Source organism: Carassius auratus, chromosome 25 (genome assembly GCF_003368295.1).
Source record: "Carassius auratus strain Wakin chromosome 25, ASM336829v1, whole genome shotgun sequence".
Taxonomy (NCBI): Eukaryota; Metazoa; Chordata; class Actinopteri; order Cypriniformes; family Cyprinidae; genus Carassius; species Carassius auratus.
Window position 1 is genome coordinate 186,613 of NC_039267.1, and position 27,167 is coordinate 213,779.

The 27,167-nt window shown below is 39.4% G+C and overlaps 2 protein-coding genes across 2 annotated transcripts; both read left to right on the forward strand.

Annotated features, from left to right (window-relative positions):
* Positions 1-1,854: 1,854 nt before the first annotated feature.
* LOC113042875 (von Willebrand factor A domain-containing protein 5A-like) lies at positions 1,855-11,148 on the forward strand. Its single transcript, XM_026201867.1, has 20 exons — positions 1,855-2,130; positions 2,648-2,850; positions 2,927-3,149; positions 3,284-3,444; positions 3,520-3,634; positions 3,708-3,883; positions 3,967-4,055; positions 4,137-4,281; positions 7,389-7,468; positions 7,547-7,661; positions 7,748-7,906; positions 7,998-8,101; positions 8,198-8,415; positions 8,508-8,531; positions 9,351-9,383; positions 9,659-9,694; positions 9,784-9,885; positions 10,071-10,210; positions 10,296-10,419; positions 10,561-11,148. Exons 1-20 carry the CDS (start codon positions 2,091-2,093, stop codon positions 10,638-10,640), a joined length of 2,367 nt encoding a protein of 788 aa, XP_026057652.1. The 5' UTR covers positions 1,855-2,090; the 3' UTR covers positions 10,641-11,148.
* Positions 11,149-11,940: 792 nt separating this feature from the next.
* Positions 11,941-27,166, forward strand: LOC113042874 (von Willebrand factor A domain-containing protein 5A-like). The gene is made up of 23 exons (XM_026201866.1): positions 11,941-12,112; positions 13,858-14,060; positions 14,137-14,359; positions 14,452-14,612; positions 14,688-14,802; positions 14,937-15,112; positions 16,065-16,153; positions 16,222-16,366; positions 16,445-16,524; positions 16,603-16,717; positions 16,804-16,962; positions 17,045-17,148; positions 17,245-17,462; positions 17,555-17,593; positions 21,008-21,061; positions 21,200-21,280; positions 23,728-23,763; positions 23,857-23,937; positions 24,568-24,707; positions 24,793-24,916; positions 25,038-25,090; positions 25,701-25,785; positions 27,040-27,166. Exons 1-22 carry the CDS (start codon positions 12,073-12,075, stop codon positions 25,776-25,778), a joined length of 2,514 nt encoding a protein of 837 aa, XP_026057651.1. The 5' UTR covers positions 11,941-12,072; the 3' UTR covers positions 25,779-25,785; positions 27,040-27,166.
* Position 27,167: the final 1 nt, after the last annotated feature.

Below are 27,167 nucleotides of genomic sequence, written 5' to 3' on the forward strand. Positions count from 1 at the left end.
GATTGCAAGCACTAATTGTTTGATATTTGTAAATCTGAAAATGTGTTTTTCACTGAACTTCAGGGCCAGATCCATCAATTAAGTTTTTTAAACTGATGCTTCTGCTATATTGAGATTTTTAAGTGAATTCCAGTTGGCTTTCCTGTCTTTATATAAGTGTGTGTGTGTGTGTGTGTGTGTGTGTGTGTGTGTTCAGCTGCTCCTGAGCTCCAGAAGGACCTGTTACTGCAGCTGGTTCCTCTCCAAAAGGCGTCCGGCTGCTGGGATCTGGACTCCACACTGGCTGATGTGTTTGGGAAGACGGATGATCAGCTGACCAATCAGAAACCAGCACAGGTGAGAGATGTGATGTAATAATCAGACAGTGCTGATTGTGTGCAGTGTCCAGTAACAAATGCAGTGGATGATGGTTTGTACACAGGTGGATGGGTCAGTATGGGCCACTCTCCTGGCTCTGATCTGGTTATACGGCTGTAAAATAGAGCAGCAGGTGGAGTGGCAGTTTGTGGCCATGAAGGCAGCGTCATGGATCGGCTCTCAGAAAGGTGAGATCTCCATTCCAGACCACATTCATTCAGTCAGCGTTCATCAAGAGACGTTTCAGCAGATATCTTCAGTTCTTTGACACACACTGATGATTTGAGTGTGTGTGTGTGTTTCAGTGGGAGATCTGTCTCAGTGTGTGTGTGAGGGGAATGTCCTGCTCGGATGTCAGGTGACCAAAGAGACTCTGGGAATCTGAAGACGTCATTGTTTCTACATCATGATCCGAAGACCAAAGAACAAATACTTTTACATTTAATGTTGCTCTGTTACTTGATTAATATTAAATTATATCATGCTTTCTGCCGAATATTTCTATGACTTTGCCTTTCTCCGCTGTCCCCATTAACCCCCCACCCAACATATCGCTCCCTCGTCCTGTTTGTGCTCTCTTTCTCGCTCTCTCTCTCTATCTACGGTTTTACCTCTCTCTATCCCTTATGTTATACATGCATATGCATATATGTATATCTCCTCCTGAGTTCAAATGTTCAGATGGGGACAAGGGTCTTCCAGTTTGGGTGTTCACTGAACCCAATCTGAATTGGCCCGTTTGGATCCAGAGGTGTCAAGAGGTGAGGAAATCCTTTTGTTTGCCAAATGTATTTCATGCACTTGTTTTTCTCCTTACATTCATATTTGATGTAGTGTATACAATCACTGTACCACCCCTTGCAATGCAACTATATAATCAACAGATGTAATAATAAACTTTGAAGAATTTTGTGAACAGACAATTGGCATTATGTTCATAATTCTTTCCGCATGGACTGAGAGTAGCCAGACGGCATCAAAAAATAAATTGATGAATACATTTTCAACCTTATATGCTCAAATCAAAAACAAATTCTAGATATTTAAGTTTGCACCATCATTTGAGTATTATATGCCAAAGTAAAAAAAAAAACAGTCATAAAATGGTTTTCTTAATATATAATGTAAAATGTTTCCAAGGTATAATCATTTAAATGAAGCAGGTCACATATAATACTTTTCAGCTTTTGTTTTGAATTAAAGTTTTTTTTTAATTAAAACTTTTGTTAGTTGTGTCAGTGATTTACTAAAGCTGTACACTGACGATACTTTCACAAAGTACATAATACGGTTTTCAACATTTCAAAAAAACCCATTATTTCAACATTTCAATACTTGCATTGAGAGGAAAATCCCATGATCTAAAGAAACATCCATGCGGAAGTTGCATTGATTCTTAAGCGATCAAATCAGTGCAGAGCTTCCGAACAGAACCTAATTAATATTCATGACTCAAATTCATGATTCATGACATGGGCACAACTCGTGGCAAGTCTGCGCACAAAACAATTAATATTAATGAGGCATGACTTCACTGTCTACTATTGGTCTTCTGACTGATAACGGAGAGCTGATTGAGCGACTTCGACTTTTGACATCATTGTAAACTTTTAAATAACACTGACTTAATCATCAAATGAGTCAGTCTGTAAAGATTTAAGTACGTTTTCAAGGCAGCAGGTTCAGTGTTTGAGTTTCAGTTTCGATTTGAAGTAAACAGACGGATCGTGAGAATGGAGATCTGCGGACTTGTGACTGAGAAAAATAAACCAGGTATGAATTCACCTGTTTACGTGTAATGTTACCTACTATCTGAATATAAACTTTTTCTTTTTTTTAACATTGTAGGTGTTTTCCAAGCGATTTGTCTCAGTATTTAATCCATTAATAGGCAAACCCAATTTTAAACGATATGCCATTAAAGGGTTAAGTCTCCTACTCTTTTGCTTTTCTTTAACTCAGAAATGTTAATTATATCAAAACGTTCTCGTTTTTCCAATAATGCGAGAGTTTAATTAACTATGGCGAATTAGTAAATCTGTCTTCATTCTTTAGTTGCCTAAATGTCTGGTGGCTCCTGTCTACCAGTTAACGACTGAACCTCCACTCAGAAATGTTCCTAAATGCATCCCACTTCATAAATCGCTGTTCATCTTTAAATTCAAGCTCATCAACAAATATATTTGTGATTTGGAAGGGTCAGAAAGTTTATTTTGGATGTTATTCTTCTGTATTTGTTATGTTGTTCTTCTGTATTTGTGATGTTGTTGTGTTGGTTTGTGTGTCTCAGTGCCTCTGAAGAGCATCTCAGTGGAGCTTCTGGTTCAGGATCATGTAGCCACAGTCTCCTCCACTCTGCAGTATGTGAATGAGGAAGAGCGCCCCCTGGAGGTCTTGTTCGTCTTCCCTCTGCCTGCTGATGCTGCTGTCTGCCACTTCAGTGCCAAGATCGGAGAGCAGGAGATTGTGGCAGAGGTGCAGGACAGAGAAACCGTGAGTCCAAATACAAACTGCAGCTCAGTTGCATATATTTACACTGTACATCACGTAACAAAACTGTATCCTGCAGGCGAGGGATCGGTATGATGACGCTGTGAGTTCAGGTCAGCAGGCGTTTCTGTTGGAAGAGAGCGCAGAGAGTCCTGATGTGTTCAGACTGAGTGTCGGGTGTCTGTCGGCGGGTCAGAACGCTGCTGTCACCATCATCTACATCACCGAGCTCGCTGTGCAGGACGACCACTCGCTGCGCTTCTGTCTGCCGGCTGTACTCAACCCCCGATACACACCAGCAGGTACTACAGCAGCTCTGACACACACTTTATTAGAGCAGAGAAGCTGATGCTGACACACTCTCTCTCTGTGTGTGTGTGTGTGTGTGTGTGTGTGTGTGTTTGTGTGTGTGTGTGTGTGTGTGTGTGTGTGTCAGGTTCAGCTGCTGGTATAGTCTCAGAGATTTCATCAGGAGCTGTTCCCTACACGCTGACTCTCAGTGTTCATGTGAGCTCTCCAAAGCCCATCTCCAAACTAGAGTCCAACTGCACTCTGGATCCTCTAGTGTTCCTCCACTCTGATCACACTCAGGCCACGGTACTGTGTGTCTTCATGTGTTTATCTGGATGTGTGAGCAGAGCAGTTTTATGCAAGTTTTGTGTGTGTGTGCAGGTGAATCTGAGTCCTGGTCACATGTTTGATAAGGACGTTGAGCTGTTTGTGTACTATCAGGATACCCATCAGCCCTCTGCTGTAGTGGAGGCAGGAGTGAACACTGCCCTGCCAGGTAAGACCTGCAGATCACTGGCATTATGGGAATGAATGATCGATATTTCACTGACTCTTTCTCTATTTTTCAGGTTCTCTGATGAGGGATACAGTGGTCATGATAAGTTTGTACCCAGAGTTCCCAGAGGAAGTGATGTCATCATTGGCATCTCGAGGCGAGTTTGTTTTTGTGATTGACAGATCAGGCAGTATGGGAGACATGATGCATCGAGGGAAAGAAGCACAGATGCGCATAGAAAGCGCAAAGGTAAGATTTAATTTATGATTTTGACTCTGTTGACGTATATTCAGATGAGACACACTTGAATATCTGTCCATGTCTCTCTGTAGGACACTCTGCTGTTACTGTTGAAGAGTCTGCCCATGGGATGCTACTTCAATATCTATGGATTTGGATCTGATTTTGAGTCTTTCTTCCCGTTAGTATCTAGATCTTCATTCATAGACATCAGTATTGAAATGAGCCACTGGACATGAGATATTTTTCTGTGTCTTTTCAGTCAGAGTGTTGAGTACAATCAGGACACAATGGATCAGGCTCTGAAGAGAGTGAAGGAAATGAAAGCAGACATGGGCGGCACAGAGATATTACAGCCTCTAAAACACATCTACAGTCAGCCCTGTTACCCTGATCACCCCAGACAGGTACAACACCTCACTGTGCACCTGAATTGTTTATTGTAATTAATGACATTATGTACAGCTTGTCTTAACAGGAAGTGAGTCATTGTCAAACTTCAAAACTATTTTGAACACACATGCACATTACACAATTCAATTCAATTCAAGTTTATTTGTATAGCGCTTTTTACGATACAAATCATTGCAAAGCAACTTTACAGAAAATTATGTTTCTACAATATTTAGTAGTAGCTTATAAATGGTGATCAGTTTGTGTGCAAATGACAGGAATATTCATACAAATGTATACAAGACATAGTCAACCAGACGATGAGCACTATGAAAATAAATTATTATGTTACTGCATAGTAAGTAGCAATATTTGTTAGTTCTGTATGTTGTTTCAGGGTTAGCATCATCTGAGGTCCTTTGAGGGGATGACATCATCTCTTCTCAGGTGTATTGGATCCAGACTGGAGCTTGTGTAAATCCTAGTTACGTGGCAAAACAGAGAAACACATATCATTAGTGTAGCTGCTGTTCCAACAAAGTAAAATGAATTAGTTTTACCCAAGCTAAAGAATAAGAATGCGCATTTGATCAGATACAACTGCAGTCACAAATTATGAGATGCATTATTCGAATGCTTGGCGAAAGAGATGTGTTTTTAATCTAGATTTAAACAGAGAGAGTGTGTCTGAACCCCGAACATTATCAGGAAGGCTATTCCAGAGTTTGGGAGCCAAATGCGAAATAAAGCTCTACTTCCTTTAGTGGACTTTGCTATCCTAGGAACTACCAAAAGTCCAGTGTTTTGTGACCTTAGGGAGCGTGATGGGTTGTAGCGTGGTAGAAGGCTAGTTAGGTACGCAGGAGCTAAACCATTTAGGGCCCTATAGGTAAGTAATAATAATTTGTAACTGATACGGAACTTAATAGGTAGCCAGTGCAGAGACAGTAAAATTGGGGTAATATGATCATATTTTCTTGACGTGGTAAGGACTCTAGCTGCTGCATTTTGGACTACCTGTAGCTTGTTTATTGACGAAGCAGGACAACCACCTAGAAGTGCATTACAATAGTCCAGTCTAGAGGTCATGAATGCATGAACTAGCTTTTCTGCATCAGAAACAGATAACATGTTTCGTAGCTTGGCAATGTTTCTAAGATGGAAGAATGCAGTTTTTGTAACATGGGAAATATGGTTTTCAAAAGACAAGTTGCTGTCTAATATAACACCCAGATTTTTGACTGTAGAGGAAGTAACAGTACATCCGTCTAGTTGCAAACTGTAGTCTACTAGATTCTGTGTACTGTTTTTTGGTCCAATAAGTAATATTCCTGTCTTATCTGAATTTAATAGGACAAAAATTATTGGTTATCCAATATTTTACATTTTTAACACACTCTGTTAGATTAGATAATTTAGAAGTTTCATCTGGTCCTGTTGAGATATATAGCTGAGTATCATCAGCATAACAGTGGAAACTAATCCCGTATTTTCTAATAATATTACCAAGGGTCAACATTTATATTGAAAATAGAAGAAGACCTAGGACAGATCCTTGTGGCACTCCATATTTTACTGCTGATAAATGAGATGACTCCCCATTTAAATAAACAAAATGGTAGCGATCGGACAGGTAGGATCTAAACCATCTTAGAGCCTGCCCTTGAATACCTGTATAGTTTTGTAATCGATCTATGAGTATGTCATGATCTACGGTGTCGAACGCAGCACTAAGATCAAGTAAAACTAGAAATGAGATGCAGTCTTTTTGCAAGTCATTTGTAATTTTACCAAGTGCAGTTTCTGTGCTATGGTGGGGCCTGAAACCTGACTGAAATTCTTCATACAGATAATTTTCTTTTGCAGGAAGGAGCACAATTGAGCAGATACAACTTTTTCTAAAATGTTAGAAATAAACTGAAGATTTGAAATGGGCCTACAATTTGCCAGTTCACTAGGATCTACAGTAGTTGTGGTTTTTTATAAGAGACTTAATAACCGCCAACTTGAATGATTTTGGGATGTGACCTAAAGATAACGACAAGTTAATAATGTTGAGAAGCGTTTCTTCGGCTATAGGTAACAACTCTTTCAGTAATTTACAGGATCTAATAAACATCTTGTTGGTTTAGATACAGTGATACGTTTATTTAGCTCTTCCTGTCCTATATTTGTAAAGCGCTGCAGTTTATCTTTGGGTGCGATGGATGAAACTGAAGTATTAAACACTTTAGAATCTACATTCGCTATTGTATTTCTGATGTTATCTATTTTATCAGTGAAGAATTGAAGTGACATTCATTCAGCCAAGTATGGTGACCCATACTCAGAATTTGTGCTCTGCATTTAACCCATCCGAAATGCACACACACAGAGCAGTGAACACACACACACACACACTGTGAGCACACACCCGGAGCAGTGGGCAGCCATTTATGCTGCGGCGCCCGGGGAGCAGTTGGGGGTTCGATGCCTTGCTCAAGGGCACCTAAGTCGTGGTATTGAAGGTGGAGAGAGATCTGTACATGCACTCCCCCCACCCACAATTCCGTCTGGCCCGAGACTCGAACTCACAACCCTTCGATTGGGAGTCCAACCCTCTAACCAGTAGGCCACGACTTCCCCAGTTAGATTAGATAACTCCATATTTTACTCATAAAGTCATTACTATTAAACGTTGATGGAATATTAGAATCAGGTGGCGTCTGGTAATTTGTTAATTTAGCCACTGTGCTAAATAAAAACCTTGGATTGTTTTGGTTATTTTCAATGAGTTTGTGGATATGCTCTGCCCTGGCAGTTTTTAGAGCCTGTCTATAGATGGACATACTGTTTTTCCACGCAATTCTAAAAACTTCCAAGTTAGTTTACACAGAAGTAGAGTGACAGATAAAGGAAACACAGTAATTTTACAGAATAATATTTATTGGTAGAACAATGGAAATTTGGAATGTAGATGCTGAGTGCAGGGTTGCTAGAAGCCAATATATCTCTGGGTAAATTATTTAAAATATCTAAAAACAGAATATTTAAAGATTTTATCAATTGGTTTGACTTGAAGTCTGGCAACCTGTGAACTATAGTCTGCCCATTCTGGCATAAATTATTGCTTTCTCTTCAGCTGTTCATCTTCACTGATGGAGAAGTGTTTAACACTAAAGAGGTGCTGGATCTGGTGAAAAGTCACGCTCACTCTCACAGGTAAAGGTCTGCTGGGTTTGATCTGTCCATCATTCATATCTTCATCACTAACAGTAACAGAGTTGATCGTGTCTTCAGGTGTTTCTCATTCGGGATTGGTGAGGGTGCGAGTGCCGCCCTCATCACAGGAATGGCCAGAGAGGGATCTGGTCACGCTCAGTTCATCACAGACACCGACCGCATGCAGCCCAAAGTAAAGCTCTCCACTGGATTTCACAGACACAAATGTTTCCTAGTCAAATGTCTCAATGGTTTCTCTTTCTCTTCAAACTATATCAGGTGATGCAGTCGCTCAGGTTTGCTCTGCAGCCCGCTGTGCTTAATATCTCTGTGGATTGGACCCTTCCAGATGATGTTACTGTTGACACACTGTCTCCACCCATCAATGTGCTCTTCCAGGGTCAAAGGACACTCATTTATGCCCAGCTTAAAGGAGAGGTTAGATTATTAAACTTGTATTTCTTTAATGAGAATTTAAAACCAGTGTCTTTCATTTCGATTTAAAATATCTGCCTTTTCTCTTTCATAGAGTTCAGGAGGCTCTGAGGGAACAGTGACAGTCAAATACAGTCTCAAAGATCAACCAGTTACAAACCAGCTCCACTTCTGCCTCAAACCAACTGAGGAAACACAGTAAACACACACAAACACTTATAGAAACAAATTGAATTGGAGTGACATCAGCTTTTTGTTTATCTGATTCAACACATTTCCTCCATGTTTCTGCAGGTTGTCTATTCACCGGCTGGCGGCTCGGACCCTGATCCGTTCTCTGGAGCAGAAGGAGAGGTCTGGAGCTGCAGATGTTGAGGGCATCAGGAGCAGGATGGTGGAGCTCAGTGTTCAGGCAGGAGTCAGCTGTGTTCATACAGCCTTCATTGCTGTGAATAAAGACAGCAGACAGACTGTGAAAGGACCCCTGCTGCAGAGAAGAGTGCCAACATACGGTTAGTGCTCTCATTGTGTGTGTATAAATCACTTTTACTGTCACTTTACTATTTGATGTTTACACTGAGATGTGGAATCAAATGTGTTTCAGATGCCCTGATGCAAGCAGACTGTGGTAAGACAACAATCTGTTATTTCATCACAAAGCCCCCTTGTGGCAAATTGAAGCACATTCAGCCACAGCCAGTGTTTAGCAGCAGGAGAGGAGGAAATATATCAGTCATAGGACAACTGGTAGAGTCATAGAAATTTGTGAGGAGAATGATTCTGTGCAGGTTTCCTTTTGACATTTCGAGATACGTATTTGAAAATAAAGTTTTAACATTATTTACATGTCTTTCTAGTGTTTTTAGACAAACCATATGCAAAATCATCAGTCAACACCATTACTAAGCATTTCTCCTTAAAACGGCAGTCTACCGAAGAGTGTCAAAAATATGCTTTGAAATAGCTTTACTAAATAAATAAAGTAAATGATGTAAGGGGTGTAGAGTTGTATTCAAGCCATTTAAAGGCATAAAGAAATGATTTTCCCTGGAAAAATGTTTAATTGTGTCACTTTGTTAAAGGTTATATCTAACTAGTGACCGCAGGGTGTTTTGTAAACACGGTTTACTTGCGTTGTCGGGTTATTGATTTTGCATGTAAACCTGTAAAATGGGTTAAATATAGCTACATGCAATTTTTTTTAAAAAACGAATAAATAAGAAGCATTACTCCTTGATAAATAATCGAGACAGCTGCATTTAATTGTACTTTCTCACCGGTAAAATGGTTATTTCAGTAAACATGCAAATTGTGCTCTGATTGTGTGTGTGTGTGTGTGTGTGTGTGTGTGTGTGTGTGTGTGTATAAATCACTTTTACTGTCACTTGACTATTTGATGTTTACATTTGATGTGTTCACCTAAAATAAATCATCAAATGTTTTTCAGATTTACTTCTAAAATGTTCCCTGGCAGCATATGGTAAGAAAAACATCAGTCTGTTATTATATGGTATGACACACACTACAAGTCAAAATTTAATTTGATCTTGAACTTTAGTCACACTAAAGGCTTAAATTCATTTAAACAGGAATTAATACAGCTGCAGGTTTTAAGATACAGAAAAATATGATTGTTGCAGCCATAATGTGTTCATTTCTGTGGATATGTTCTGTCTGTTGTTACGGTTAATCTTTAAGAAAGAAAAGAAAATCAGTTTCCATTTTAGAGATCTTTTCTTTCTTCCTTTTTTTTAGTGAGTGAACCCAAAAAGAAGTTCGGATTCATGACAAGTAACACAATGAATACACAGCATCACTTAATCTCACTAAACGTGCAACACAAGTGCAGCATGGTTAACGATAATTGTTGTCATTTGCAGAGATCCAGAATTTGTTCCGCCGTGGTTCTAAGAAGCCTGTGCTCTGTTCCATGTCTGCTGCCACAGAGAATCAAACTCGTCTATATCTTAAACAAGCTGAGGGTGAGTACATTCTCAGCTATTTATTTTTTTGGATTAACTATTCCTTTAAAACTACCTGCTATTCTTTAAAAAAACAAATGAATGAGAAGCATTACTCCATGAAAAATAATTGAGACAGCTGCATTTAATTGCACTTTGAGCAGTAAAACGGTTATTTCAGTAAACATACAAATTGATCTGTTCAGCTGCTCCTGAGCTCCAGAAGGACCTGTTACTGCAGCTGGTTTCTCTCCAAAAGGCGTCCGGCTGCTGGGATCTGGACTCCACACTGGCTGATGTGTTTGGGAAGACGGAGGATGAGCTGACCAATCAGAAACCAGCACAGGTGAGAGATGTGATGTAATAATCAGACAGTGCTGATTGTGTGCAGTGTCCAGTAACAAATGCAGTGGATGATGGTTTGTACACAGGTGGATGGGTCAGTATGGGCCACTCTCCTGGCTCTGATCTGGTTATACGGCTGTAAAATAGAGCAGCAGGTGGAGTGGCAGTTTGTGGCCATGAAGGCAGCGTCATGGATCGGCTCTCAGAAAGGTGAGATCTCCATTCCAGACCACATTCATTCAGTCAGCGTTCATCAAGAGACGTTTCAGCAGATATCTTCAGTTCTTTGACACACACTGATGATTTGAGTGTGTGTGTGTGTGTGTGTGTGTGTGTGTGTGTGTGTTTCAGTGGGAGATCTGTCGCAGTGTGTGTGTGAGGGGAATGTCCTGCTCGGATGTCAGGTGACCAAAGAGACTCTGGGAATCTGAAGATATCACTTCTACACTTTTTACATCCTGATCCATCAGAAGACCAAAGAACAGATACTATTACATTTATCGTTAATCTTTATCGTTACTTGTTTCATAAAATGTAGTCAATTTTTATGTGCTCAAATCTACAGTAAATTCTAAATATGAGTGACCTGCACCATTCGCGTTTTATCTACTAAGGTAAAAAAATGTATATAGACAGGGTAGAGTGGAGCTGTGTCATATTTTTCTGTGAAACAAAAGTTCAATGTGTCTAGAGTAGTTTTTCTTTTTTCTTTTTTCTTTTTTTAGTGATAATGACCAATTAATAGTTTTCATGTAATTAGATTTTAACAAAAAAATTATTTGTACCAAGGGGGTGTTTCCCTCCACTCTACACTATTTATAACAATATGTTTCCAAGATAATCATTTCAAAGGAACAGGTCACATATAAAAACTCTTCTTTATTTTTATTGTTTTGAAATCTAAAATAATTTTGAATAAAATGTATGTTTTTTAAACCACTTTCTACTCCTGGTTTTTGTCTGTCCGTGAGTTATTAAAGCTGTTGGTCCTCAATTCACTGAAGATACTTTCACACAGCAGCAGAATCATGTTTAGAGAGTTAAATATGGTTTTCAACGAGACGGTTAAAATTAGAAAAAAGCAAGGAGATGTTATAGAAATGTTTCTAAAGTATAACATGAAAAAAAAAATAATGTAGTAATTTATAGTAAATACTATAGTGTTTTTGAAACATACTATAGTAAATTGTATTATACTGTATATATTATAGTATTTAAAACACTTTAATGAAAGTTGCTGCATACTGGAGTATGAACTATAGTGAACTGTAATAAATACTGTTGTATATACTTTAGTTTTTATTACATAGTAAATTGTAATGTATTGTAGTATAATATACCCTATAGTTGAAGAAAACATAGTACAGTATTGTGTAAAGTAATTTGTTTATATTACTAGTTGTTATATTACCACAGCAACTATAGAACTACCACAAAAAAATTATTCAAGTACTTTACCATAGTAATTACGTTAAATTAGTATTTTTCATTAGAATTAGAATGATTATTTTTCGAAAAAGCGAGAGGAAATAATAAATGTCCTTAATCAACTAATTACCCATTCGGCTTTTGATGCTTAAACAAGATGAAAACACTGCATACTCCGAGAACCGCGGTTCCGAACATAAGTAAATTAATATTCATGAATCAAACGTGGCCACGCCACTTCCCTTACAACTTTATTAATATTCATGAGGTATGACGTCACTGTACTGTTGATTCTTTGACTCAACGGTGATTCAGCGACTTTGACCGCATAAGAAACGCTGGAAACACGGATTTATTAATTTCGTGTCGATCTGTGAGGACCTGAGTTTCAATTTCGATTTGAAGTAAATTCAGCTTTTCATCTAACAAAGTAGAATGGAGATCTACGGTCTTGTGACTGAGAAAAATGAACCAGGTATGAACAGGGGTGTTAGGAGATCAGGGGCTTAGCCCAGAAAAATCCATGTATGTGACTTTTTTATTTTAATAAATAAGAAAGATTTACCTTGTTTAAAATATACAAAACAATAAAAACAAAAACAAATTTAAAACATTTTATTTAAAGTATTGAGTAAAATACATTTGCTTTATGCAAACAAAAATTAAGAATTGCCAAACGAATGAAACAGCGCGAAAGCAATGATTTTGCAATACATATTTTCCATGGTTATTTTGCGTGTCAGTCTAGTTTGAGCTTGCGAAGCCATTTTTCCTTTGCGCTTCACTTTTCTGCACGTCTCTCTTTGTGGCACTGTTTTGACGTGGGGGCGGGGTCAATGGACGGGGGCGTGTACAACATGCCTCCATGGAAATGACGTCATCAGCGAATCGCGAATCATTTGAATCAGTTCGGGAGTTCGTAGCGGGATCGCGAATCATTTGAGTCAATTTGGGGATCGCGAATCATTTGAGTCAGTTCGGGAGTTCGTAGCGGGATCGCGAATCATTTGAGTCAGTTCGGGAGTTCGTAGCGGGATCGCGAATCATTTGAGTCAGTTCGGGAGTTCGTAGCGGGATCGCGAATCACTGGAGTCCCGCTACGAACTCCCGAACTGACTAAAATGATTCGCGATCCCGCTACGCATGTTGTACACGCCCCCGTCCATTGACTCCGCAGTTGGGGAGTTCGCAGCGGGATCGCGAATCATTTGAGTCATCTGACTCCAGTTTGGGAGTTGGAGCGGGATCGCGAATCATTTGAGTCAGTTTGGGAATCGCAAATCATTTGAATCAGCTCGGGAGTTCGTAGCGGGTTCGCGAATCATTTGAGTCAGTTTGGGGATCACAAATCATTTGAATCAGTTCGGGAGTTCAGAGCGGTGTGTGTGTCCTAAAGACTGTGCTGCGCAACCGTTAACTGTTAGATGTTCAAAATGTAACATTAAATCAGACACAATTTAAAACCGAAAAAGAAATATAATAAGATTAAAAGTTACAGATACCTGAAGCTGTTGTATCTTGGCGTTCAAGTGTTTATTGGCTGGGGGGGTTTACTTCCTTTTTTGAAGAAGAAGAAGATGAATTTTGCAATATCCATTTTAATTTTCAAATAAATTGATCTAGTAAAATACTACACGCCAAGAAACCGCCTGCTCATTTCATTGGCTGGATCGTACAGACACTCATCGATGGTTGGCCAGTTTACATGTCAGTCAGAAGCACTAGACTCAGTGGGCGGTTTTCGCGGGTGTGAATGACAACGTGTAACTTACTTGGGTAAATTTACAGACACTGTGGACGTGAGAGTCGAGAGATATTTATTTATTTATTTATTTATTTAAATTCTAATATAAATTACTTTATTGGGCATGAAAACTCATTGATGGCATGGTAGTAATAAAAACATTCGGGGCTTTACTGAAAACATTCGGGGCTTCAGCCCCCTTAGCCCACCCCTAACGCCGCCCCTGGGTATGAATTCACCTGTTTGCTGTTACATGTATCTTAAATTAAAACTTTTGCAATATGTAGGAGAACTGTAATGCTTTGACGTATTACTATTGCATCTTAGTATTTAACAGAATTTATGTTTTTCTCAGAGGATAAGAAAATTAGTTTTTCAACGGTCAACTGTGGCATCTCACACATACCGTTCTCTTTTATTCAGTTTATTATGTGAGATGTATTTGTGATGTTGTTGTGTTGGTTTGTGTGTCTCAGTGCCTCTAAGGAGCATCTCAGTGGAGCTTCTGGTTCAGGATCATGTAGCCACAGTCTCCTCCACTCTGCAGTATGTGAATGAGGAAGAGCGCCCCCTGGAGGCCGTGTTCGTCTTCCCTCTGCCTGCTGATGCTGCTGTCTGCCACTTCAGTGCCAAGATCGGAGAGCAGGAGATTGTGGCAGAGGTGCAGGACAGAGAAACCGTGAGTCCAAATACAAACTGCAGCTCAGTTGCATATATTTATACTGTACATCACGTAACAAAACTGTATCCTGCAGGCGAGGGATCGGTATGATGACGCTGTGAGTTCAGGTCAGCAGGCGTTTCTGTTGGAAGAGAGCGCAGAGAGTCCTGATGTGTTCAGACTGAGTGTCGGGTGTCTGTCGGCGGGTCAGAACGCTGCTGTCACCATCATCTACGTCACCGAGCTCGCTGTGCAGGACGACCACTCGCTGCGCTTCTGTCTGCCGGCTGTACTCAACCCTCGATACACACCAGCAGGTCCTACAGCAGCTCTGACACACACTTTATTAGAGCAGAGAAGCTGATGCTGACACACTCTGTGTGTGTGTGTGTGTGCGTGTGTGTGTCAGGTTCTGCTGCTGGTATAGTCTCAGAGATTTCATCAGGAGCTGTTCCCTACACGCTGACTCTCAGTGTTCATGTGAGCTCTCCAAAGCCCATCTCCAAACTAGAGTCCAACTGCATTCTGGATCCTCTAGTGTTCCTCCACTCTGATCACACTCAGGCCACGGTACTGTGTGTCTTCATGTGTTTATCTGGATGTGTGAGCAGAGCAGTTTTATGCAAGTTTTGTGTGTGTGTGCAGGTGAATCTGAGTCCTGGTCACATGTTTGATAAGGACGTTGAGCTGTTTGTGTACTATCAGGATACCCATCAGCCCTCTGCTGTAGTGGAGGCAGGAGTGAACACTGCCCCGCCAGGTAAGGGGTATCAGACATCGATATTAGATGACAAATTTACCTTGTAAAATGAATAAACTAAAAGGTTGAGTACACAGTGCGCAGTATAAGTGTATAGTTTGTCATTTGGGACACAGCTTTTATCTTTATTTCAGGTTCTCTGATGAGGGATACAGTGGTTATGATAAGTTTGTACCCAGAGTTCCCAGAGGAAGTGATGTCATCATTGGCATCTCGAGGCGAGTTTGTTTTTGTGATTGACAGATCAGGCAGTATGGGAGACATGATGCATCAAGGGAAAGAAGCACAGAATCGAATTGAAAGCGCAAAGGTAAGATTTAAGATTCATTAACAGCATGTTTTTATGTCAGAATATCAATGTATTATTGGTTTTGAGTTTATGTTTCAGGATTTTATGGGATTGTGAAAAAATGACCAATGACTTGTGTACAATTAGATTTTGTTGCGTGAACTGCTTACACTAGTCTTAAAAGCTTAGTCATCTATTTTTGTCTTTAATATTCATCTGTAATGGGAGGAGCAAACGACAGACACAGTGGGCGTGGCGTCAGGCCTCGGAGAGGCTTTTTTTAACAGAAAATAAAACAAAAGGAGGGAATAAAAGTGGCCAAAGGGGTAGAGTGTCCAAAATAAACAGGGGATCTGGTGTCCTCGTCGTGCTGCGGGGTTCGTGTGGGTCAGGCAGTGTTCATGGAGAGGAGGGTCCAGGTAAGGGACTCGAGGGGCGACAGCTTCTTCTAGTGGCCGCATCCTGCTCATTGGCCGAGGCGCTTGCAGGGGATGGATGGCCCGGTATCCTGCCCCATCGGCCGTGTAAACTCTCTGGTGGCACGGGAGTCCCTCCACGCACCCTTCCTGGACCCACGAGGACACCAGTGTGCAATGCACGGGGAAGAGACCGGTCTCTCGAGGAGAGGCGTGTTGTTGGGCTTTTCAACAGCGGCGGTGATGAGGCTCCATTCACATCAGGTGTGCCCCATCACATGCCGCCAGCCCTGATTCGTCCAGCGCCCCTCCTCTCTTACACACCCACTCCTGCCGGGAGCCTGGTGAAGGGCGGCGATTTAGGACGGGGTGCCGGTGATAATCAGGGGGGAGGCAGCTGACTCGTTTTGTGGTCAATTACAAAAATGTAGATTGGTCTAATTTGAATCAGAAATAAAACACTGGTGACCCTTTGACAGACTTAACATTAACAACAGGAATGTGTGTTATGAAAGTCCATAGAGTTATGTTGAGTTTAAATATTTGTCTCTCTGTAGGACACTCTGCTGTTACTGTTGAAGAGTCTGCCCATGGGATGCTACTTCAATATCTATGGATTTGGCTCTGTTTTTGAGTCCTTCTTCCCGTTAGTATCTAGATCTTCAGTATTGAAATCAGTCACTGGACATGAGATATTTTTCTGTGTCTTTTCAGTCAATGTGTTGAGTACAATCAGGACACAATGGATCAGGCTCTGAAGAGAGTGAAGGAAATGAAAGCAGACATGGGCGGCACAGAGATATTACAGCCTCTAAAACACATCTACAGTCAGCCCTGTTACCCTGATCACCCCAGACAGGTACAACACCTCACCGTGCATCTGAACAACGCTCTGTACCGATGTGAAGTCAAAGTTTTTTTTTGTTTTTCTCTTCAGCTGTTCATCTTCACTGATGGAGAAGTGTTTAACACTAAAGAGGTGCTGGATCTGGTGAAAAGTCACGCTCACTCTCACAGGTAAAGGTCTGCTGGGTTTGATCTGTCCATCATTCATACCTTCATCACTAACAGTAACAGAGTTGATCGTGTCTTCAGGTGTTTCTCATTCGGGATTGGTGAGGGTGCGAGTGCCGCCCTCATCACAGGAATGGCCAGAGAGGGATCTGGTCACGCTCAGTTCATCACAGACACCGACCGCATGCAGCCCAAAGTAAAGCTCTCCACTGGATTTCACAGACACAAATGTTTCCTAGTCAAATGTCTCAATGGTTTCTCTTTCTCTTCAAACTATATCAGGTGATGCAGTCGCTCAGGTTTGCTCTGCAGCCCGCTGTGCTTAATATCTCTGTGGATTGGACCCTTCCAGATGATGTTACTGTTGACACACTGTCTCCACCCATCAATGTGCTCTTCCAGGGTCAAAGGACACTCATTTATGCCCAGCTTAAAGGAGAGGTTAGATGATGTAGCATGTTATGACATATAGACACCGTCTCATTTGTTTAGATTAGAAAATTCTGCCTTTTCTCTTTCATAGAGTTCAGGAGGCTCTGAGGGAACAGTGACAGTCAAATACAGTCTCAAAGATCAACCAGTTACAAACCAGCTCCACTTCTGCCTCAAACCAACTGAGGAAACACAGTAAACACACACAAACACTTATAGAAACAAATTGAATTGGAGTGACATCAGCTTTTTGTTTATCTAATTCAACACATTTCCTCCATGTTTCTGCAGGTTGTCTATTCACCGGCTGGCGGCTCGGACCCTGATCCGTTCTCTGGAGCAGAAGGAGAGGTCTGGAGCTGCAGATGTTGAGGGCATCAGGAGCAGGATGGTGGAGCTCAGTGTTCAGGCAGGAGTCAGCTGTGTTCATACAGCCTTCATTGCTGTGAATAAAGACAGCAGACAGACTGTGAAAGGACCCCTGCTGCAGAGAAGAGTGCCAACATACGGTTAGTGCTCTCATTGTGTGTGTATAAATCACTTTTACTGTCACTTTACTATTTGATGTTTACACTGAGATGTGGAATCAAATGCGTTTCAGATTCCTCTTCAGAAATTGACATGATGCAAGTAAATTATGGTAAGACAAACAATAATCTGTTATTTAAGCATAAAGATCTTTGCTCATTACTAGGGCTGGGTTAAAATAAATTTTTTTTTCGATTAATCGTTTTTTTAAATGTGGTCGATTCAAAATCGATTCTCAAAGGCCATGAATCGAATTTTTTCCATATTTATTTCCGAAGACATTGAATGCAAGATTAGCGTTAATCTAATTACAAATCTTCTCCACTAGATGTCACCCTCTTATGTGCCTTGTGCGATGTGACCAACGAACCTGTCATTCATTCATTCAGTGCTTAAAGCAGTGGTTCTCAACCCGCGGCCCGTCACAAATTCAAATGCGGCCCACCATATGCTGAACACACACACACACACACACACACACACAAAACTATTGCAACTCACTTGAAGAAGTTCAAGCAAATGGAAACACCATATACTATGCAGCAATCATCCTTTATTGAAGAAATGTGGCAAAACATCTCTGGAGAGAACCTCATATTATTAAATTCAAAAGTGCTTTCCATATTTGGATATGAACACAGGCTACATTTGTGAACGCACATTTTCTGCAATGTCGCGCGTCAAGTCGAGCTCGCGTGCGCGTCTTACAGACTGCATCTTAAAGCCTCTTATACTTTCTGCATCCGCGAGTCTGCTATGGACCGCTAGGTAGGCGTGACGTAAAAATTGCCATCGGAGAGCCGAGGCTCTGAGCAGACGACTGCGCGGACAGGTGTGTGTGGTCAGTAGTCTTCAAAAGCACAATTGCACATGTTCAGGCAGTGTGAAGAAGCCCATTGCCATTCGAACCTGTGCAATCCGTCAATAAAGAATATAAAGACAGCGATGTGCAACGATTGTGGGCAATTGTTTGTTCACATGTTTGTTGCAGAGCGGACCATCAGCGTGCGCTTTCGGAAGTAGAAATGCATAAAGTATAACACAGGCTTTACAATCGCAACTTCATTGTGCTGTTACTACATCGAGCCGAATTTCACAAAATTGCTCAGCTCCCGACAGAATCAAGTTTAGTAGAATTATTTATTTATTTCAATGAATCTAATCGATTAGATATCATAATATTTAGGCTATAATATTATAAATCAGGTTGGTTTGTATTGGTGACGTAATGTGCGTGCGGCACGCGAGACTTGTACTTCAATCATCTTCCTCCACAAAAACACTAAGGCCTTACCTAATCTTGGTGAGTAAATGTTTTTCAAATAATAACTAAATATTAATTGAGTCTTAAATGCATAATGTAGGCTATATAAGCTAATGTTGGCCTTATTCTTTAATTATGTCAGCTGCTATGGCGAAGCAAATCCGGCAGAGCCTTTATCTTAATTAATTTCATTATTACCCATCTTAATTTAGATTTTATATTAATTACATTTCTTACATTTAAGAAATACTTCTTTTTATTGGTGCGTTGGCCTATTTATATGCTAAATGAGCCTATACCTAGGGCTATTTATAGAGTGCTGAGATGTTACGATGTTTACAGGGGACTTATTTTATTTCTTTGTTCAAACTTCCAAGTGGCCTATTACGTTAGTCATTTATAAATTATGTTAAAACATGTATAAATGACTCATTCTTGACAAAAGACAAAAGAGCTGCGTGTGTGCGTACATTTGAATAATGTCGGGCCATAAACGGTTTCGGGCTTTTAAAAAGCTGGCAATCAAATTTTACTTGTCGGGCTCGGAATGAAATCTGTCGGGCTTAACTTTTAAGGCCCGATTACAGCTGTAATAGAAAATCAAATCGGGAATCGAAATCGAATCGAGAATCGAATTCGAATCGCTTCGAGACATGGCCGCGGGAAGTGGGGGTGCTGGGGGTGCTGCAGCACCCCCTAGTGACGAGAGGGAGATACAAAAAAATGTAGGCCTATTAAAATATTTTGCACAATTTATTAATTCCTTATGAATATTTTAGAAAATGATTTTGACACACGCAGTCTATTACGTATATTTTGGATTTTAATTTCATATTTTGAGGCCTAATCAACACAGGTTCGGAAGTTACGTTGTCAACGTCAGGCAGGCAGGTTTGGTCGCCGAGTAACGAGGTTTCCCGCTCGTTCCAGGCAGAATACATCCATCTTTATATAATACAGCGCACCTCGACATTTGGACACCTGTAACCAGGGCACCCCGCCTGCATGTAACTCAGGTAAGAGTATGGTGCTGCCGCGCTTGTAACATTTATTTTTTTGGCAACAAGTGTGGGATCAGCTTTGACTAGCCAAGCAATTGTAAGTAGTAGCCTACACTATAGTATTTTTGTACGGTGGTGGGGATAGAGATGGAGAGTATTATTTCGTTCGTGTGTTCTTTGCGTAATGGTTGTGGAGAACTGTTAAATAACGTTTAAATAGTCGGAGATTATTTCCTTGTGGTTTGTGTAAAAAGGTTGGAGATGGAGACAGAAAGCTTTATACTGTGCGTGTGTTTTTTGCGAAATGGATGTGGAGAACTGTTCAATAAACAAATTGCTTAAATAGTCAGAGATTATTTCCTTGTGGTGTGCGTAAAAAGATTTTGGAGTTAATAGAGTTGCGTGTGACATAAAAGTGCAGTGACTCAAGCCAGCTGACCAAATCGATTGCATTGTTTTAGCGTTATTGTGAAGTTTGATTAATCTTATATTTTGTTGTAATATTATTTCTTGTATCTAAATAAATTGCATGTATGTATAGGCTATCTGAAATTGTAATGAAAGTAATTATTTAGTTTTCTTTCGATTATTAAACTATTATTTCTGCTTCTGCTTCAGATTAATAGCGCATTGCACACATCTGAGAACTGATGTCTGTGTGTTTCAGACCCTGGCTGGCTGTGCACTGAAGTGTATATGACAATAAAGTAGTAAATCTCAATGTATTTATTTTTAAATGTATTTTAAATAGGCCTATAGGCTCATAGGTTTTTTATCAAAAAAAAAAAAAAAAAAAAAAATCACAGCACCCCCTGTTCAAAATTACTTCCCGCGGCCCTGCTTCGAGAGCTTGTGAATCGAAATCGAATCGATCTGGAACATCTGAATCGATACCCAGCCCAACTCATTACCCTGATGTTACCTGGCATGTAGGCTAAACTAGAGAGCTGCACGGGTCCGATTTTGTAAATCCGCACCCGCCCGTACCCGCAGTGATTAAAACCGCATCTGACTCGTTTTCCGAACCATTGCTGTCAATTAAATTGTTCATTTAATTTTCTCAATTATGTTAAAAACTTACTTTGCGAATTAGTCCTTTTTTTTTTTTTTTTTTTTTTTTTTTTAACAGATCAATAATTATAAAAAAATTATGAGCATTTGCATTTGGACAGTTACAGGGCCATTTCGTAAAATGGTCTTGATCTTGTGTACCCAAAAGCCTATATGATATTTTTCTGTGTTAATTTTTATTTTATTTCAGATCACATAGCACCCCGCGAGTTTCGTTTATCATCATCAAGGCATTGCGTTGCAGGTAAGAGAACAAAGTCTTAAGGAGTTTTTCTTGTTTGTTTGCTGTTTTGCTATACAGTATATATATGTGTGTGTGTGTGTGTGTGTTTGTTTTCTTTTGATATGCATTAATGTCTGAATGTTTTGACCATTTATGCAGATGAACAATCATTTCACTGCTCAAAGATGATGTCGTTCACAGAGCGAGCAGTCCTCAAAATGTCTAATCGGGTAACAGCAGGTAGGAGAACCAGACGTACTCAGATGTAGAGAATAAATCACTGAAAGGCCTTTTCACATGACTTGAAAATGAAGCAGAAGACAGGCTTAAACTCTTTTGATCAGGCTTTTACACTATTGCAGGTTTTGAGATACTGTATATAAACTGTGTAAAATGGCACATTTTTTAAAAATATCTAGAAGTACACTCTTAACATCAGTCAGTCAAGCATTTAATGATATGACTTTCGTAATTAGAATTAAAACTTGATAACCATGTATGAATGCATATTAGTCATTATAAAGGTGTCATATGATGCTGCTAATAAGAACATTATTTTGTGTATCTGGTGTAATGCAATGTGTTTATGGGGTTTAAGGTTAAAATACACACACTATTTTCCACATACTGTTCATTATTGTTTCTCCTCTATGCCCTGCCTTTCTGAAACGTGTCGATTTTTACAAAGCTCATCGGTCTGAAAAGCGAGGTGTGCTGTGATTGGCCAGCTATCCAGTGTGTCCATTGTGATTGGCAGAATGCCTCAAGCATGATGGAAATGTTAAGCCACTTAACATACTGTGATGCCGTGTCCCGGGAAGATGAGACAAAACCAATAGGGAAGTCATGGCGTAGTGAGTTAGTGAGTTAGAGAGTTTGACTCATAACCCTAGGGTTGTGGGTTTGAATCTCAGGCCGGCAATCCCACGACTGAGGTGCCCTTGAGCAAGGCACCGAACCCCCAACTGCTCCCCAGGCGCGCAGCATAAATGGCTGGCCACTGCTCCGGGTGTGTGTGTGTGTGTGTTCACTGCTGTGTGTGTGCACTTTGGATGGGTTAAATGCAAAGCACGAATTCTGAGTATGGGTCACCATACTTAGCTGAATGTCACGTCACTTTCACTTTCTTTCAATGAAACCCATTACAAATGAGGCATTTATTGCATCCAGTGGGGACATGATAACTGATTATAATAACTTATACTGTCTTTTTATGCGTTGCGATTGTGCCGTAAACATTAAAACCATGTCTGGATTTGTGATCGGAGAAATGACAAACAAGTGCTACTCTACTCTGCTCAAAACTGGTTTCATTTGAATCATCAGTGGCAAATTCTTTAAATATTTATATGTACTTACAGGCTGTGAGTCAGAAGCACCTGACTGTCCTTGCAAAGTTGGAACTGCTCCACTTTATAGAACAGCCTTAAGATTCAGCACAGACCTATCGTAGGCTAGTCTGCATATTCAGGAAACAGTCCTCCATAAAATGCGTCACACAGCGTCACACACCGCGGGCTTGAGAACGGCGCAGCTGGCGGATTCGACAAAGGAGCTTGCGGAAACCATATGTGACGACTCCGGGCTGGACTCCGGTTCGTTCATGGTGAAAGCCGATCCGGCGAATCACAGCGTGAAGTTGATGTATTTCCTCAGTGAAACACACAGCATCTCCACAGCATGGCAGCGGTGGCGGCAACAGCGAGAATAAAAGTTACACCTTCTTTATTTGCGTGAATGTTTGGTTGGGGTTATGCAAATCTTCCCACATAGTGATGTATACATGTGGGAGCATGTTAGAACGAGCCGTTTTAGGGGAGTGTGGTTGACTCTTAACTTTTATAAAGAATATCTCTTTGGATTTGAGACTTTAGTCTTTGCCACTTTACAGATCTTCTTTATGCACCAAGAGCTTGTAACACGCCAATAAGAAAGGAAACATTTTAATCACATCATATAACCCCTTTTTGGACTGGTGGTAGTCTGCGTCTGCTAAATGATTAAATGTAAATGTAATGGTAGTGCTTTTATGGTCATTCAGTGTTTCTGAATAAAATAAAAAAATAACAAAAATACTGATAAGGTAATAATGATACGAATTTTACTAATAAAAACAATATAAAATGCACTAAAGATTAATGAGCTGCTATATTCATGAATATTAATCAGATTGTGTGCATTCACTCGAACTGATTTGCTGAAATCAAAACAGGGATGATAATAAATGAGTGCTAGCCAATGAGATTGTCATTTGTGCATTAGCTCCGCCCACTACCAGGATCCCCAGCAGTTCTTAAAAGCTGAAGCATTCCAAAGGAACGCTGTTATTTGGACAGGAAACTACAACTAAGAATATCGTTTATATGTAGCGCATCAATTCACTCTCTATTTCTCTCTCTCTCTCTCTCTGCTTGTGTGTAAGACAATGTGAGGGCGAGTCGTGCGCTTCAAACTAGAGTTTGTTACATTAAATACAGGTGCATTGCACATCCATTCAGATGAACTGAAAAATATCACAGATCGCTTAACGGAGGGTGAAATTATATAAATAGCCTACATTTTTTTAAATAGTGAAGGAAAAGCGGAGAAGTAACCAACTCAAATAAACTGTTACTGTTAATCCTTGTTCTGAATAGAGTGAGAAAAACATTGTTTTCATTTGAGCTATCTTTTCTTTTTTTTTTCAGTGACTGCACCCGAACAGAAGATCGGATTCATGACAAGTAACGCAATGAATACACAGCGTCACTAAAGTTCACTGTGAAACACTAATGCAGCAGCACTTCATGGTTAACGATCATTGTTTTCATTTACAGAGGTCCAGAATTTTTTCCGCCGTGGTTCTAAGACTGCGACTGCCAAGTCTGAACAAACAGACTCTGAAATCAAAATTGATGGTATGTACAGTATAAATATATATATATATATATATATATATATATATATATATATATATATATGACCAATGGATCCTCTGCAGTGAATGGGTGCCGTCAGAATGAGAGTCATACAGCTGATAAAAACATCACAAAATACAAAATATCCATAAGTGATCCACATGACTCCAGTCCATCAATTAACATCTTGAGAAGTGAAAAACTGTGTGTTAGTAAGAGACAACCCCGTGATAAAGGCCTTTTTTAACTTTAAACCTTTGTTTTGGCTCAAATACAACTGGTCTTAAAAGTCGTCTAATCTGAATCAGGAGAGAAGTATGCACAGATCCAAAGTCCATAACAGTTTTTAAACTAATTTGTTTGTGGATTGTGATGTGAGAGGACAACAGGTGATGGACTCTATCACTGGAGGAAGAAGTGTTATTATGGAATATAAACTCATATTTTGGCCAGAAGTTATGGTTAAAGTTAATGAAGTTGTTCCTTTACAAAATGTTAATTGGCTCATTTGACACACATTTGACAAGTGTAGTAGGTCATGAAATTCTCATTGTTTTATAGGTATTTAATAAATTTTATTATCATTATAAATTTATTTTTGTAATCTTGTGTGTGTGTGTGTGTGTTCAGCTGCTCCTGAGCTCCAGAAGGACCTGTTACTGCAGCTGGTTTCTCTCCAAAAGGCGTCCGGCTGCTGGGATCTGGACTCCACACTGGCTGATGTGTTTGGGAAGACGGAGGATGAGCTGACCAATCAGAAACCAGCACAGGTGAGAGATGTGATGTAATAATCAGACAGTGCTGATTGTGTGCAGTGTCCAGTAACAAATGCAGTGGATGATGGTTTGTACACAGGTGGATGGGTCAGTATGGGCCACTCTCCTGGCTCTGATCTGGTTATACGGCTGTAAAATAGAGCAGCAGGTGGAGTGGCAGTTTGTGGCCATGAAGGCAGCGTCATGGATCGGCTCTCAGAAAGGTGAGATCTCCATTCCAGACCACATTCATTCAGTCAGCGTTCATCAAGAGACGTTTCAGCAGATATCTTCAGTTCTTTGACACACACTGATGATTTGAGTGTGTGTGTGTGTGTGTTTCAGTGGGAGATCTGTCGCAGTGTGTGTGTGAGGGGAATGTCCTGCTCGGATGTCAGGTGACCAAAGAGACTCTGGGAATCTGAAGATATCACTGTTTCTACATCCTGATCCATTTAACTGCCAAAGACATATGTATGCACATATGTGAATTATATTAATAAGATTACTCCATAGCTTTTCTAACTGCATCAACAACAGAGCCAAACTGATAAAACAGCACGTGTGCCAAGCCAGAAGTTTTTGCCAATAACAAGTTTTATTTATTACAAATAACTGTTTAACAATATATTTGTTTACTTCATAAATCATCAGCATGAATGTTTATAGCTTTCATTGTTTGCCATATGAATATTTGTTTGCTTAAAATGTCAAAAATCGACCAAAAGTGCATTAAAAATCGTCCCATAATGGAGAGAGTACTGTAAGTTAGATTGATAAGAGTTTTGCAAATAATTGTAAATAGGTTAATTGCAGTTACAGTGTTTATATTATCAAATAGGTTGTATTTGGATGGATTTACTCTATATTTTTGTTTGTAGCATTATTCTTTTGATTTCACCGCTTTCTATTTGTGATTTTGCTCTAACACTTGCCACTTTTTTAGTATTGCACACGGAATTTAATTGGCTCTTAGTAGGTTTTTATTTATTATGATTCTCTCAACAGGAAATGTGCTTTGTCAATTTGGTCCATCCTAACCGTATCATCCTAACAGTGAGCATAAATATACGTGGTACCACGTGACAATGAGGTATGTGTAAGTTAAATAATGTGCATTAAGACTGTCTTGGAAAACTAGTTTTACCTTGTCTTCATTATTTATTATTTTTACAGTTCAAATGAATGGAGTTTTGTTTTGATGCTTGTAATTTGTATGTTTTTGGACACTGTTAAAAACAAATATATCTACTGAGAGAGAGAGAAAAAAAGAAGAAAAAAGTGCAGAGATTTGGTGAATATGAAATTTGGCATGCAACAGCAAATGACTGACATTAAAATACACATTGTATTCAGAATAACTAATATAATATACATTTATTTAAATAAATAAATAAACGTTGCAATAACAAAAAAAGTAAAATTCACAAAAGAAAGCTTCACAAAATAATTCAAATAAATGAAAATAATTGTTGTAATAATTGTAATTGTTGTTGATCATGTGATCATCCGGTAGGGAGTGGTAATGCATTCGCAGTCAAATAAAAAGTGACAACAACTTTGAAGGGACTTTGAACTGTTCTACTTTCCCGTGCGTGATTGATATTATTGTAATTTACAATGATTTACAGTAGTGATGCAAAGTCCGATTAATTTCCGAGAAACGGTTCTTTTTGGACAGATCGGCTCACTGAATCGGTTAAAAAAGCCGATTAATCGGTTCCTGAGGTCATCAAGCAATAACTTCTCCATGCATTTCTTTTATAACAATTAGATAAAATTAAGAACAAAATATCAAGAAAGACCTATAAAGCTTTTTGTTACTTTAAATTGTTGTAATTTTACCCCTGGCATGAATTGTTTCACTTTACACATGCTTATGAATGTTTATTTGTTTTTGTACTTGTTGCAAGTTGTATATGCTTGTACAAATTTGTGTATAATTTTTGCACAATAATAATAATAATAATAAAACTTGTATATATATATATATATATATATATATATATATATATATATATATATATATATAAATTCTTTATTTTATTTCGCCACGGCTCACTCGGTTCTTGCTGAGTCCTCGGTAATCCTCATGAAATTCGATAATATTGTATTTATTGTATTATTTTTTATGTATTTAGGGTAGGAAATGTACAAAATATCTTCATGGAACATAATCTTTACTTAATATCCTAATGATTTTGGGCATAAAAGAAAAATGTATAATTTTGACCCATACGATGTATTTTTGCCATTGCTACAAATATACCACAGACGTTATGTCACCTTAAAACAGCCTTAATGTACACTTAGATGAGTAAACTAATAATAATGTGTGTTTGTGCAGTTTCAGAAAGCTGATGGAAACCTCTGGAACACTGAATGACCTTCATTTTGATGTTCAGTTATGGAAAATAATTTTTTGTACTTTTTGTACATTTTCTTAAGGCATTAAAAATTAACCTGTTACAGTTT